The 16,478-nt window shown below is 42.1% G+C and overlaps 1 protein-coding gene across 1 annotated transcript; it reads left to right on the forward strand.

Annotated features, from left to right (window-relative positions):
• Positions 1–265: 265 nt before the first annotated feature.
• Positions 266–16,176, forward strand: LOC143997929 (fucolectin-5-like). The gene is made up of 4 exons (XM_077493749.1): positions 266–468; positions 8,854–8,927; positions 10,152–10,425; positions 15,692–16,176. The coding sequence occupies exons 2-4, from the start codon at positions 8,855–8,857 to the stop codon at positions 15,858–15,860; spliced, it is 516 nt and encodes a 171-aa protein (XP_077349875.1). The 5' UTR covers positions 266–468; position 8,854; the 3' UTR covers positions 15,861–16,176.
• Positions 16,177–16,478: the final 302 nt, after the last annotated feature.

A 16,478-nucleotide genomic window follows, 5' to 3' on the forward strand; every position in this document is an offset into this window, starting at 1 on the left:
GCACAAATCCAGTAAAATCAGAGACAGCCGCTAAAGCAGTTGTGCAATTTACTGATCCGAGGACCAGAACCTACTGACTTACAAAGATCACCTGTGATTAAACATTTTCCTTAGCCATAGAGTACCTCTGTACCATGTCTTAACTTTTTTTGTTTTTTACAAGCTTGACCTTTCTTGCTTCAACCACAAGATGGCAGCATTTTACCATAAAAGGATTGGCAAACTCTCACCCATGCTATTTATGATGTTTAACAGAATAAGTGATTTTACTTTTTTCTGTCTTTGCAAACTGAGCTAAGGAATCTCACCGAGGACTTACACACCAACTAGAAGAACAACATCAGACAACCGGAGCTTTGTTGTCCAGCCAACCGGCAACCCGGCTCTCCCTGCTGATGACGCAACGTCTCACACAAAGTTTGTTCGAGTTACCCCACCAACTATACAGAACTTCCAACAGCTCACAAGGTAAAGACTACCCTTGATAATTCTCTTTTTTTCAGACATTGGCCCTAGGACATTACTAACCATCCAATTTTCTAAAGCCCGGTTACGGTCGATTGCTCTCAGCTAAGAGATCACTTGACCTGATAATGAAGCATATTACAACCCAATCCTAAAGGAACTATAGATCTCTACTATTCTTTATCCATACTGATACGGAGGATCCACCCGCATCTTAAGACTGTAAGGAAATAACTCTATTTTCCTTAACATAACCTGTCCACATGACATTTTTTCCTTGCACATGTTTAACTCACAGGCTAACCTTTTGGTCTCCCGGACCGGTGGAGTTGCTCAGGGCCCTGAGCTACTAGTCCACCCGGATCTAACTTTTTCTTTTTCTAATTGAGAGCCGTTGCTCTCCCGGTTATTTTTATGATATTTCACAGTTTTGTTTTACTTATAATTATCTCATATTTGGTAAATATCAATAGGTATCTGCTCTCAGTGGGTTCACGCCACGCTCCCACAGAGAAACGTTCTTTTTTACCACGCATATTTACGGATTTCATCCTTTTATACGTTTTTTTTTCTTCTCACAATTGTATAGACGTAAAGACGACTGTTACAACGCTTACGTCATATACGTTGTTACCCCTATTTCACTTTCTGAATTCTTTCCCCCCCCCTCTTTTCTGTAACCCCACCTTCTTTTTCCCCCCTCCGCCTCTATACTCTTTACTCAGACATAACCTCTCCCCCCCTCTTTATACTCTTCTCTCTTCCTCTTTAAACTCTTAGCTGTTGATTATGGCATATTTAGAACTGGGTAGGGCACCCACCATAATATCACACAATGTTAATGGTTTAAACATTCCCACAAAAAGACATAAATTATTACATGAACTCAAAAAAAGCAATTCGCAGATAATATTCTTACAAGAAACACATTTCAAAAGCTCGCAAGTCCCCAAACTGACGAATAACCTTTTCACACGAGCATTCCACGCTACAAACCCCCAGGCTAAAACAAAAGGAGTTTCAATCCTCCTAAACAAAAACTTTAAACTAGATGTTCATCACCAACTAATTGATCCTGAAGGTAGATATCTATTCTTGAAAGGGACAATAGGCAACAAGCCGATCACCTTGGCAAACGTATATTTTCCGAACTCCTCCCATGTAACGTTTTGTAAACTAGTAGTAGACGAACTTAAAAGCTTTGCAGAGGGATGTATAATACTGGGAGGAGACTTCAACATTCCATTAGAACCACACCTTGACACCTCCTCGGGCAAATCATGTATAGCCTATTCCATCTTAAAAAAAATTAAAAGTCTCTTACAATCTCTTGCTCTTATTGACACATGGAGATTAATGCACCCCACAGAAAGGGATTTCACGTTCTACTCCGCAGTCCACAACAGATACACCAGAATTGATCACCTCTACATCACACAAAGAGATATACATAATTTGACAAAGGCTAAAATTGGATCTATTGGCTTTTCAGACCACGCTCCAATTGCATCTCATCTCAGCCTACTCGATAACCATCCCTCCTCCTTTAATTGGAGGCTAAATCCTTCACTTCTGGCAGACCCAGCTATTCAGGCCCAGATCCTCAAAACTTTAAAAGATTACTTTTCGGAGAACATCTCCTGTGAAACCTCCCCAATAACGGTCTGGGAAGCTCACAAAAGCGTCATAAGAGGAGAACTGATCAGATGGGGGGCCAGAAAAAAGAAGGAGAAAGAAAAACATATAACTGACCTTGCACAAAAAATCTACACACTTGAACTAACACACAAAAGATCCTTAGCTCTCTCAGGCCTAGCAGAACTCACATCAGCTAGGAAAGAACTCCAAGACCTACTTGATAATAAAACTAAACGGAATTTGTTCTTCCGAAACTCCCTGTATTATGAACATGGGGATAAGGGAGGGAAACTACTAGCGAGAGCACTTAAAGACACTATGAACTTCAACAATATTTACAGGATACGCACCAGACAAGGCTCTATTACCCACGACACTAGAAAGATAGCTGACACTTTCCACCATTACTACTCAACTCTATATAACATACCTACACAAACAAGGATGCAACCTGGATTCAACACTAGAGATCAAGCAATCATCTCTTATTTAACAGAATGCACAATGCCATCCCTACCTCTAACTGATACTAACTCCCTAGAAACACCGATCACCACAGATGAAGTCTCCAAGACTATCCGCGACCTAACAAACGGGAAAAGTCCCGGCCCAGACGGCCTGACAGCCCAATACTACAAAATCTTTGACCACACCTTATCAGAACATTTAGCCGCTGCATTTAACTCAATTACTTCAGGCAGTAGACCTTCAAGTGAATTTTTAGCAGCTCACATAACAGTCATACCCAAACCTAACAAAGATCCCTCAGAGTGCACAAACTATAGACCCATATCACTCCTCAACTTAGACCTCAAAATTTTAACTAAAATTATTGCCAACAGACTAAGACCATTACTACATAAACTTATTGGACCTGAGCAGGTAGGTTTTATGCCTAACCGAGAGGCTAAGGATAACACCACTAAGTCCATTAATCTGATACACAGGATGAGGAGAGAGGGTGTCGGAGGCCTTCTCCTGTCAACTGACGCGGAGAAGGCCTTCGACCGAGTCGCATGGGATTTCATGTTCAAAGTTTGTGAATACGTGGGATTTGGACAAAATCTATTGAAATGGATGCATGCTATTTATGCAAACCCTAGTGCTAACATTAAAGTGGACGGCTCATTATCAAAAAAAGTCTCTATCAAAAATGGTACAAGACAGGGCTGTCCACTCTCACCCCTACTCTTCATCCTGTCGATCGAACCCCTAATCAGAACCATAAACAAACATGAAGTGATTCACGGAGTCAAGGTCCAGAACAGGGAATACAAAACTGCAGCATATGCAGATGACCTGCTCTTTTACATCACGCAGCCACATATTTCAATTCCCAACCTGCTGAAAACATTCCAGGATTTTAACCATCTTTCCAATTTTAAAATTAATCAAAAAAAATGTGAGGCCTTAGGTCTGAACCTAGATACACAGACTGAAAAATTGACTAAATCCAATTGCCCATTTAAATGGGAACCAAACTCCCTGACCTATTTGGGGATTCGTCTATCCCAAGACCCAAATTCTTTATTCTCACTTAATTTCCTCCCTCTCCTGACGAAAATAGAAACAGACCTAAAAAAATGGACGAAAGGGAAATTTTCATGGTTTGGCAGGGCCGCAATTTTAAAAATGGCAATCCTGCCAAGACTATTATACTTATTTCATACCCTCCCAATAGAGCTACCCGAATCTTTCTTCACACGTCTCTCCCGCATACAAAGAAATTTTCTGTGGGCAAATGAAAAACCACGAATCAAACTTACATACCTTTATAGATTAAAACAAGAAGGAGGGATAGGACTTCCAGACTTCAGAAAATATTATCAAGCGGCACAATTATCCAGAATTATAGATTGGCACTGCCATGCCAATCACAAGGACTGGGTAAACCTAGAAAAAGCCCACTCCACCTTAGACATTCCACATCTACCATGGTCTACCTATTCAAATCTACCCCTCTCAATCAAAAAACACCCCACTATTAATAATACACTAAAATTTTTAAAAAAAGTTGCAATCCCACTAGGATTATCAACAGACACGGGACCCCTCTCGACACTAGCCAATAATCCAGATTTCATACCCGGTCTTAACAACCCAAAGATGTACACTACATTCCCCTCTAATCCTCTACTAATAACTCATTGCATCCACAATAACAACCTAAAATCTAGACAGGAACTAAACAAATCACTCCCAACACATCCCCTATCAGAATGGTCATACAGACAAATACATGACTTCATAACTAACAATAAACACAAAGACCAGTTCCTTAGACCCTTGTCCACATTTGAACTCACATATTTAAAGAAAACTCCAACTAGAAAAACAACTTCTTTACTATACAAATGGCTTCTATGTCAAAATAAAACTGAAAGAGACAAATATAAAATCAAATGGGAAAAAGATCTTAACACCCAATTCTCCACAAAACAATGGGAAAAAGCAAATTTCTTCACACACAAATGTGCACTCAGTACAAAAATGCAAGACATTTCTTATAAGATACGCACACAATGGTACATTAAACCTCTCACCAAACATAACTGGACTCCTCAAAATCCCAGAACCTGCTGGAGATGTGGTTCCGAAACGGGCTCCTTTCTACATCTTTGGTGGAATTGCAAACTCCTGAGACCCTTCTGGAACCAAGTCCGCTATTGGACCAACCACATCATAGGCTCACATTCAAACCTTGACGCAGCCTGGTGTCTATTGCACATAAACAACCTCTCATATGGTTCATATAAAAAATCCTTGATTAGACACTTCCTCAACGCAGCCAAAAATCTGATCCCACTACATTGGAACTCAAGCTCTCTACCTTCAACTAGAGATTGGCTCCGTAAAATCCATCATATTTATGACATGGAAGAAATTATTGCCATCAAAAAGGGCTCTATCACTCAATTTCGACATATGTGGGTACCCTGGCGTAATTTCTGCAAGACACAATTCTACCACAATCTCATAACATGATGTGTACACATGACTATTTCCTACTTCCATAATAGAATATTATTGGGAAAGTTCCATTATACTGCATATTACAGGCCCCACTCTGCTGCATATACTTTACACTATAATACCCGAATCATCAATCCATCCATATCCAGACTATTACAACACAATAATATGATCATACTCATCATTGCTCATAATTATATTCTGGTTGTTATTACCTAATTACTGTTGTGATTGTACTCATAAGATTCACCTCTAAGTTCTTGTTTCGACAAATATTAATGTCTATAATGTCCATAATTTACTTTTTGTTATATATTTTCTGTAACGCTTCCACTCCTTTGTATTTACTATATTCTCTTTAATAAACTTTATTGTGATAAAAAAAAAAAAACGGCTGTTTTTTTGGGAGCAGTGATTTTAATGACGCTTAAAGTGAAACAATAAAAGTGTAATATTCCTTTAAATTTCGTACCTGGGGGGTGTCTATAGTATGCCTGTAAAGGGGCGCATGTTTCCTGTGCTTAGAACTGTCCCTGCACAAAGTGTCATTTCTGCAGGAAAAAAAGTAATTTAAAATCACTCGTGGCTATAATGAATTGTCGGCTCCCCGTAATACAGAGAGGTCATTGATAAAAAAAAAAAGCGTGGGGTTCCCCCAAATTCAATTACCAGGCCCTTCAGGTCTGGTATGGATATTAAGGAGAACCCCACGTCAATTAAAAAAAAAATGACGTGGGGTTCCCCCTAAATATCCATGTTATGGATTTTAAGGGGAACTCCACGCCAAATTTTAAAAATAAATGGCGTGGGGGTCCCCCAAAAAATTACATACCAGACCCTTTATCTGACCACGCAACCTTGCAGGCCACAGGAAAAGAGGGGGGAAGAGAGAGCGCCCCCCCTCCTGAACCATACCAGGCCACATGCCCTCAACATTGGGAGGATGCTTTGGGGGTCTGTGACCCCTCAAAGCACCATGTCCCCATGTTGATGGGGACAAGGGCCTCATCCCCACAACCCTGGCCAGTGGTTGTGGGGGTCTGCAGGCGGGGGACTTATCAGAATCTGGAAGCCCCCTTTAACAAGGGGACTCCCAGATCCCGGCCCCCCCCTGTTTGAAATGGTAAGGGGGTACAAAAGTACCCCTACCATTTCACAAAGAAAGTGTAAAAAATTTAAAAAAAGACAAACACACTTTTGAAAAAGTCCTTTATTAAAAAAAAAAATTTAAAAAAGATTCCAGCTGTGGTAATCCACTCTTGCTATCCAGCGACGGACGATCATCTCTCAGGGTCCAGCGATGGCTGATCTGTTCCAGCGATGGGTGATCTCTCCCTCCAGTACAGCGAATCCATCCATCGTCTGTCTCCACCGGAGGAGACACTGCGGGGATCCTGGCGCCTGACATTTCTTATATGAGGAGGGCGGGGCCACCCGTCACCTGACCCCGCCCCCCTCTGATGTAACGCAGATTTCCATTACACCTGGGGTGGAGGAACCTGTAGACCCAAAGATTAGCTGGACTCCTCTGAGTTCCATCTAGTTTATCACAAACTTAGAAAAAATTAATGTTTTTTTTTTTTATTTGCTTTGCTTTCAGTTGTGTCATATACAATGCCTTGAAAAAGTATTGATACCCCTTGGAATTTTCCACATTTTGTCATGTTACAACCAAAAACTTAAATGTCTTTTATTGGAATTTTTTGTGATAGACCAACACAAAGTGGCACATAATTGTGAATTGGATGGAAAATGATAAATGGTTTTCAACATTTTTTACAAATAAATATGTGAAAAGTGTGTGGGGGGGGTACATTTGTATGGCGCCCCCCGAGTCAATACTTTGTAGAACTGCCTTTCACTGCAATTATAGCTGCAAGTCATTTTGGGGATGTCTTTACCAGCTTTGCACATCTAGAGAAGGAAGTTTTTGGCCATTCTTCTTTGCAAAATATCTCAAGCTCTGTCAGATTGGATGGAGAGTGTCTGTGAACAGCAATTTTCAAGTCTTGCCACAGATTCTCAATGTGATTTAGGTCTGAACTTTGATTGGGCCATTCTAACACATGAATATGCTTTGATCTAAACCATTCCATTGTAGCTCTGGCTGTATGTTTCGGGTCGTTGTCCTGCTGGAAGGTGAACCTCCACCCCGGTCTCAAGTCTTTTGCAGAATCTAACAGGTTTTCTTCTGATGCCGCATACACACGACCGGACTTTCCGACAAACTAGATCCGACGGTCTTCCCGACCGCCTTTCGCCGGAGTTCCGACGGACCTTCCGAATGAACAGACTTGGCCACACACAAACGGACTAAGTCAGTTCGAAACTCCGTTAGTTTTGAATGTGATGACGTAAGGCGGGACTAAAAAAGGAAGTTCAATAGCCAGTAGCCAATAGCTTCCCTTGCGTCGTATTTGGTCCGTCGGACCAGCATACAGACGAACGGTTTTCCCATTGGAATTGAGTCTTGTGGACAGATTTGAAACATGTTCTATTTCGGATTAGCCCACACACGATCGGATTGTCCGACGGACTGATTCCATCAGACCTAGTCTGCCAGAAAGTCCGGTCGTGTGTACGCAGCATAAGATTGTCCTGTATTTGTCTCCATCCATCTTCCCATCAACTTTGACCAGCTTCCTTGTCCCTGCTAAAGAAAAGCATCCCCACAACATGATGCTGCCACCACCATGTTTCATGGTGGGGATGGTGTGTTCAGGGTGATGTGCAGTGTTAGTTTTCCACCAGCATTTTGATTTTAGGCCAAATAGTTTAATTTTGGCCTCATCTGACCAGAGCACCTTCTTCCACATGTTTGCTGTGGCCCCCACATGACTTCTTGCAAACTGCAAACAGGACTTCTTATGACTTTCTTTCAACAATGTCTTTCATAAAGGGCAGATTTGTGGAGAGCACGACTAATAGTTGTCCTGTGGACAGATTCTCCCCCCTGAGCTGTGGATCTCTGAAGCTCATCCAAAGTTACCATGGACCTTTTGGCTGCTTCTCTGATGAATGCTCTCCTTGCCCGGCCTGTCAGTTTAGGTGGACGGCCATGTCTTGGTATTTTTGCAGTTGTGTCATACTCTTTCCATTTTCGGATGATGGATTGAACAGAGCTCCATGAGATGTTCAAAGCTTGGGAGATTTTTTTATAACCCAGCCCTGCTTTATAATTCTCCACAACTTTACCCCTGACCTGTCTGGTGTGTTCCTTGGCCTTCATGATGCTGTTTATTCACTAAGGTTCTCTAATAAACCTCAGAGGGCTTCACAGAACAGCTGTATTTATACTGAGATTATATTACACACAGGTGGACTCTATTTACTAATTAGGCGATTTCGGAAGGCAATTGGTTGCACTAGATTTTAGTTAGGGGTATCAGAGTAAAGGGGGCTAAATACAAATGTACCCCCACACTTTTCACATATTTAGTTAAAAAAAAAGTTGGAAATCCATTTATAGTTTTCCTTCCACTTCACAATTATGTGCCACTTTGCGTTGGTCTATCACATAAAATCCCAACAAAATACATTTACGTTTTTGATTGTAACATGACAAAATGTGGAAAATGTCAAGGGGTGTGAATACTTTTTCATGGCACTATATATGAAATTACAGATCTGATCGAAAGAGAATTTATTTTAATACTAAGAAAAGGTATTTCGAAGTACCAGAGAAAGAAGAGATGATACTGAGGAAGAGATGCAGAATCACCTTCTCGTGTAACATACTATAGTAACAGACTCTTTGTGTCTTGGTTTCTCCTCCAGAATGAAGACTTTGGTGGCTTTGCTTTTCCTGGGGTCGTTGGGTCTGGCTTGGTGCTGCAGCCCTCCACCTGGAGGTAAGAATAATATAAAGGTAAAAAAGTACATAAAAATGACTTTGGTGCACTAGATGAGGAGGAGGGTCTGAATACACTCTTATGGCAGCAGGTAGGTCATCAAAAGAACTCCTTCAGGTATTTTAAAGAGGAAAAGGAGAAAAAAAGGAGCAAAAATGCAGCAGGAAAAGCAGCATAGAAGCAGCAAAAAAGGTTGGGACTTTATATGAAGCTCATGGTAACAAAATGAATAGAACGGTGGATAGTAAAATATTTAATGATACATAGATACATGTTTACAGACACTAAAATCTCATATACATAGAAATGCACATTTCCATGGAGCCAATTTCTAAAATGGTAATATCTGGTAGTAACATATTTATAAGCATTAATCATGTATCCATGATCAAAAAAAATCACAAGATATCTCATTGCCCTTAGCACCATATGATGCAAGTGTATGCATGACCAGCAATCAGTTTCCGCTGCCTGTGTGTGAAGTAGCGGCACGTTTAGGTGCAATTCTGTGTGGGAACATGCTCGTAAGGTTGGCCCCAAGGACCCTGCAAGGGAACGGAGCCAACCTAAAAGTGATAGCAACTGGCAACACTTACAGGATGAAATTGCGAGGAGTAGCATTGTAAGGTCTCCAGTGTGCTGACAACGTCAGTTTTGAGGGGCAGAATGTGGCCTGGCTGATCCATATCCAAGTGGGGAGAATTCGAGGAAGGATGGCATGTTCCTGCACTTCCCCTACCTGTCTGGAACCTCTCCCTGATGTGAATCACTGTCCCTGACAGATGGGTGACCTGTCCCTACTCTAATCACAACATGAAATGCGCACCAAACCCGGGTGCCAGGGTCTTGATTAGACTCTTCCTGGCCCAAGATGTCCACCAATGCTATATGGGATGCCAGCATGCAATCAGATGCCACCTCTCTGTGACTAAGGAGACCATAGGGGTCTCAAGTACCTACAGAAAAAGGTGGAAAAACCGACAATATAAAAATTAATTTGCATGATCCATATTTTTTATTTGGTTAAAATAAGTATACCCCTAAATTTACCCGGAAGCTGATTTTGAACTCTCCAGCTATAGTAAATCTATCCCACTGTCTCAGTCAAATTATTGACACCATTGCAGTCTACAGTTCTTTTTTTTGTGAAGGCCCCTTTAGAACAATGGAAATACTTTGTACACGATGTATAATTACTGAGTGTGTTTTGTTTTCTTTCTTCAGCCACAGATATCGCCAGAAGCGGGGAAGCCTCGGAGAGTTCAGTTTTTGATATTGGTCAAGCTTACAACGCCATTGATGGTGTGACAGATACCATCTGGAATCATGGCTCCTGTGCCCACACAAATAGAGACCCATCGCCCTGGTGGAAGGTAGACCTGAAAGAGAAATACAATGTGAATGTCGTTGTAGTCACTGGACGATCAGATGAATTAATGCAACGGTTGATGGGCGCTGAGGTCCGAATTGGAAATTCTCCAGACAATAACAACCCGGTGTGAGTACCACGGGGACAGGACACTGTACGGTTACCTGTGTCAATGGGCTTTGGGCTTGTGTCGATGGCATCAGTTTGAGAGGCTTCAGAGATCATTCAGAATTCATTGACAGGTGACCTTTTTCTGGTCTGCATTGAACTCAAGAGAGTTTTGCCTTCTCATAGACTTGTATTATAATAAAAAACACATCTGATGCAAATAAAAGCCCAATGACAAAGGTCCTATGCAGCACCCTGAACCCAAAATAAGAGACATTACTGCATGACTGAATTTGACCTATGAATATATTTAAAGAGAAAGTAAACATTCTAAGCCCTTGTACACACGGTCGGTGATTCCGTCAACCAAATCCGATGGATTCTGTCCGTCGGATTTTGTCCGACGGATCTTGTCCGAAACTGTTGCATACACACGGTCGGACGAAGTTGTCGAAAATTCCAATCGTTCAGAACGTGATGACGTTATTTCGTTACGACGGGACTACGTTCAGGCTAGTAGCCAATAGCTTTGGTGTAGGAATTTGATCTGAGCATGCGTGGCACTTTGTCCGATCGAAATTCTCTACACATGATCTGAGTATGTCCAATCAGACCGGTTTGTCAGAAAATATTTCCAGCAAGTTGGAAAATTTGGTCCGATGGATATTCCGACGGAAACAGTCCAATGGAGACCACACACAGTCGGATTATCCGACAAAACTGTCCGATAGGACACATTCCGACGGATTCTCCGTCCGTGTATACAAGGGCTTAGAAAAGGGTTGGCCTCACAGGGGTTTCCACCATCATATTAAACACAAATAAAATGTATATCAAGCCTCCTGGCTTCCCATTACAGAACTACTTCTCAGGCCTCAAGCATAGGTTTTAAGTCTGGTCCCTCACATCACCTTTTAGCACCACTGTGCTTATGTGCAGCCCTGCACCTCTCGGCTCTTTCTCTTGCAGCTCCCTGCTTCTCTATCCAACTCCCTTGATGCTGGACAGGGACCATTTTGTCTCCCGGGTGGAACCCTAAATCAATGTCAGTCCCAGACACAGTCTGCTGGCCTTCATTAATACCTCAACCCAGGGTTAGAGGCTTTTTCCTTTCCTCAGCTCTTTGAAGTCTCTGAACTCCAGAACCCAATCTAATGCCCCGTACACACAATCGGACTTTCCGATGGAAAATGTGCGATCGGAGCTTGTAGTCGGAAATTCCGGCCGCGTGTAGGCTCCATCGGACAGTTTCCATTGAAATTTCCAACACACAAAATTCAAGAGCTGGATCTAAAATTTTCTGACAACAAAATCCGTTTGCGTAAATTCCGATCGTGTGTAGGCAATTCCGTCACACAAAGTGCCACGCATGCTCGGAATCAAGCAGAAGAGCAGCACTGGCCATTGAACTTAATTTTTCTCGGCTCTCTGTACGTGTTGTACGTCACCGCGTTCTTGACGTTTGGAATTTCCGACCGACTCTGTGTGAGCGTGTGTTTGCAAGACAAGTTTGAGCCAACATCCGTCGGAAAAAATCCAATGGAATTTGTTGTCGGAATGTGCGATCGTGTGTACGTGGCATAAGAGTTATAAAAACCGAAGAAGACTGGAAAGACAATTTTCTCTGCTCAGAACAGATATTCTGGAGCCCCCACAATTTGCATCAAAGAGAACCCTGTGTGCCATTTACTTCTAAGCCCTTGTACACACGGTCGGAGAATCCGTCGGAATGTGTCCTATCGGACCGTGTTGTCGGATAATCCGATTGTGTGTGTTATGCATTGGACTGTTTCCGTCGGAATATCCGTCGGACCAAATTTTCCAACTTGTTGGAAATATTTTCCGACAAACTGGTCTGATAGGACATACTCCGATCATGTGTAGAGAATTCCGATCGGACAAAGTGCCACACATGCTCAGATCAAATTCCTACATTAAAGCTATTGGCTACTAGCCTGAACGTAGTCCCATCGTAACAAAATTACGTCATCACGTTCTGAAAGATTGGATTTTTCGACAACTTTGTCTGACCGTGTGTATGCAACAGTTTCGGATACAATCGGACGGACAAAATCCGACGGACAAAATCCGACGGATTTGGTTGGCAGAATGTCCGACCGTGTGTACGGGGGCTTACACTGTGGTAGGGCCTAGCACTATATATACACTCACCAGCCACTTTATTAGGTACACCATGCTAGTACCGGGTTGGACCCCCTTTTTCCTTCAGAACTGCCTTAATTCTTGTTGGCATAGATTCAGGATTGAGATGTGGTGACTGTGGAGGCAATTGGAGTACAGTGACCTCATTGTCCGGTGGTGAGATGATTGGAGCTTTGTGACATGGTGCATTATCCTGCTGGAAGGAGCCATCAGAAGATGGGGACACTGTAGTCATAAAGGGAAGGACATGGTCAGCAACAATACTCAGGTAGGCCTTGGCATTTAAACAATGCTCAATCGGTACTAAGGGGCCCAAAGTGTGCCAAGAAAATATCCCCCAAACCATTACACCACCACCACCAGCCTGAACTGGTGATACAAGGCAGGATGGATCCATGTGCCAAATTCTGACCCCACCACCTGAATGTGGCAGCTGAAAACCAGACCAGGCAACATTTTCCAATCTTCTATTGTCCAAGTTTGATGATCCTGTGTGAATTGTAGCCTCAGTTTCCTGTTCTTAGCTGTAGACCATCTGCTTCAAGGTTTGATGTTTTGAGATGGTATTCTGTTGACCTTGGTTGTAACAAGTGGTTATTTGAGTTACTGTTTCCTTTCAATCATCTGGAACCAGTCTGCCCATTCTCCTCGGACATAAACAAGGCATTTTCCTCCACACAAATGCCGCTCACTGGATATTTTCTCTTTTTCGTACCATTCTCTGTAAACCCGAGAGATGGTTGAGCGTGATAATCCCAGTAGATCAGCAGTTTTTAAAATACTCAGACCAGCACGCCTGGCACCAACAACTCAAAGTCACTTAAACCCCCTTTCCTTGCCATTCTGATGCTCAGTTTGCTGCCGTGTGATTGGCTGATTAGCAATTTGTGTTACCAAGCAATTGAACAGGTGTACCTAATAAAGTGGGCGGTGAGTGTATATCCTAGAAACAAATAAAGAGATTCCCTCCCAAAATAAATCTCCAAGCCGCAACAGTGATGTTGAATGATGACATTCGCTGTGCACATGGAATAGGTATTTGAAAATTCTGGTCTCCAACCAGAAATATCAAGAAAGAATGCGAGCAGGGGGACTGTTAAAACATTAGAACATTAAATCAGCACATTAAACACATCAGCGCATTAAACATATGAACACATTGAGAAAAGAAATTGTGTAAAAAGATTTTGTCTCAATTTATTTGAATATAAAAATAATTCACAATACAACAAATCAATAGCTCATGGGGAAGGTGAGGTATTTCGACTAGTTTCGCTTCTCAGCTTCTTCAGGAAATACATACATCTAAGGATATATACATAAACCACAATTAAATCAATAAAAACTGTATGAAGTGACCTTCAGTAACAACAACAAAAATTGGAGAAGACATGTTTACAATACATATCAACATTTTCAGAATCTTACCCAAACGTCTTAGCCCCAGGATAGCTCAAACAAACCGGGGGGAGCCTCCCCCCTGATGACTGTGAGGGGAATTACCCCCGACACAAGCCAATATCTATATAGGAACATTGATATTAAACTTACTGATTTAGGCATTATAACCCCAAAGCCTTTCACAGGTGGTGACCCAATGTGAGATCCATGTGTATTGCCACAAATATTTATAATTTTTTTAACAAATAATAAAAAACACAGAGGTGATCAAATACCACTAAAAGAAAGCTCTATTTGTGGGAAAAACATGATAAAAATGTAATTTGGGTACAGTGTTGTATGACCGTGCAATTGTCATTTAAAGAGTGACAGCACTCAAAGCTGAAAATGTGTCTGGGCAGGAGGGGGGTTTAGGTGCCCCGTAAGCAAGTGGTTAGCCACTTCCCGTCTGGCGCACGTGATGTACGTCAGCAGAAGGGCATGGACAGGCAAATGGGCATACCTGTGCGTCCCTTTAAATTTGCAGCTGTGCCATCGCGTGCGCACTGCCGGTGGCACACGCGCGAGCCGGCTGTAACCTCCGTGAGTCGGATCGCGGGTCCCGCAGACATGATCGCCGCGGGGATACCCGCAATCGTCTCACAGGGAGGAAGAACGGGGAGATGCTAATGTAAACAATCATCTCCCCATTCTGCCTAGTGACAGTGTCACTGTGTCAGAAACCATGAATCAGACCGAGACAGAAGTACAATTAAATCACACTTGTTTATTAAATAGAAATAATAAGGTAAATAGAGTAAGCATAGTCAAAGCATAACCAGAGTCCAGTAACCGGATCGAATAGTCAGCCAGGCCAGAGTTCAATAACCAGATCGGGTAGTCAGCCAGGCCAGAGTCAGAGATCCAAGTGAAGGAACAGCAAGCAGGATAAGGAGCCAGAAAGGATGTCAGCAAGCCCGTCTTTAACCAGGTACGCAGGAGATGGTTTCTTGTGATGTGACCAAGGCGAAGGCAGAGGTGAAGGGAGCTGGACAGCTTTAAGTAGGCAGGTCAGACGAGCATCATCAGGAACAGCTAGGTAACTGTGGAGAGAGATGAGAGCTGGCAATTATCCGACAGCTGAGCAGCCAGCCCAGAGAAGGAAAGGCTAAGCCAGCCCTGACACACTGATCATAGCTCCCTGTTATCGGAGCAGAGATCAGTGTCGTGTCACACATAGCCACACACCCCCCACAGTAAGAAACACGCCCCAGAGCACACTTAACCCCTACACTGCCACCTAGTGGTTAACCCCTTCACTGCGAGTGATTTTTTTCCCCAAAAATATGTAGAAGAATACATATCGGTCTAAACTGAGGGAAAAAAATATTATTATTATAGCAAAATGTAAAAAATAATTTGTTTTATTCAAAATTCTCGCTCTTTCTTTGTTTATAGCGCAAAAAATAAAAAATGCAGAGGTGATCAAATACCACCAAAATAAAGCTCTATTTGTGGGAAAAAAAGGACGTCAATTTTGTTTGGGAGCCACGTCGTATGAATGAGCAATTGTCAGTTAAAATGACTAAGCGCCGAATCACAAAAAGTGCTCTGGTCTTTGGCCAGCAACATGGTCCGGGGCTTAAGTGGTTAATGAACACTTTGGGCGCCTTTAGTAAACCTCCTACAATTAAACAAGTGTATTTTCTGTATCATTCCGTTGATCCTTGTTTGTTCTCCACAGGTGCGGTACGGTCACCCAAGTTTCTGATCCTACGACAATTTTCTGCTGTAATGGAATGGAGGGTCAATATGTCAGCGTGGTGATCCCGGGGCGCAGTGAACGCCTGACCCTGTGCGAGGTGGAGGTCTACGGTGACCTCGTAGCTGAGGAGAAGCATGTCTGCTGGTAAACCTCAGAGGACCACGACAGAAGAAATCCTAAAGTTCATCATCAAATTTCACATCCATCATGATGATACGTCTGTTCTCCTATCTAGCTAGAGGAGGACATCCAATTATGTGAATCTTGGATAAAGTTTGCGTGATTCTTGTGGGAAATCATCTATGAATAGACCACTTAAAAATTAGCTAAAGTCATCTAGTTTTGTATGAAGTGTAGAAGGGTTGGAACCACTGCTGTCTGTGTCCTCATTGGGGAAATTTTCTTTATATATTTGTTTCCTTACCTAGGTGCTTACTAAAGACAATAAAGTTTCTTTCACACTGTCTTATTTTTTTCTGTGTCATCCATCCTTGTTTTTTTTTTTTTTTTTATGTATTTTTTTATTTTCAGGTCTATTGTAATTGGTCTTGTTAAAATAAATATTAGATGGGATTATTGTTAAGGGTGTCATTAAAATGGAAAGAAATTCTAACTTTTCTTAAAAAATGTCTGCATAACCCCCCCATCCTACCTTTCCTGCATAACCTTTATACAAAAACACATATTCTTTATACAGGTTAGGCAAGATAGATAGGAGGGGGGGGGGGGGACTTTTTTCCACTTTAAGCACAAATGTGGAATCACT

The sequence above is a fragment of the Lithobates pipiens genome, unplaced genomic scaffold, assembly GCF_037356315.1.
Source record: "Lithobates pipiens isolate NorthernLeopardFrog02 unplaced genomic scaffold, aLitPip1_a1.2 Scaffold_19, whole genome shotgun sequence".
Classification (NCBI taxonomy): Eukaryota; Metazoa; Chordata; class Amphibia; order Anura; family Ranidae; genus Lithobates; species Lithobates pipiens.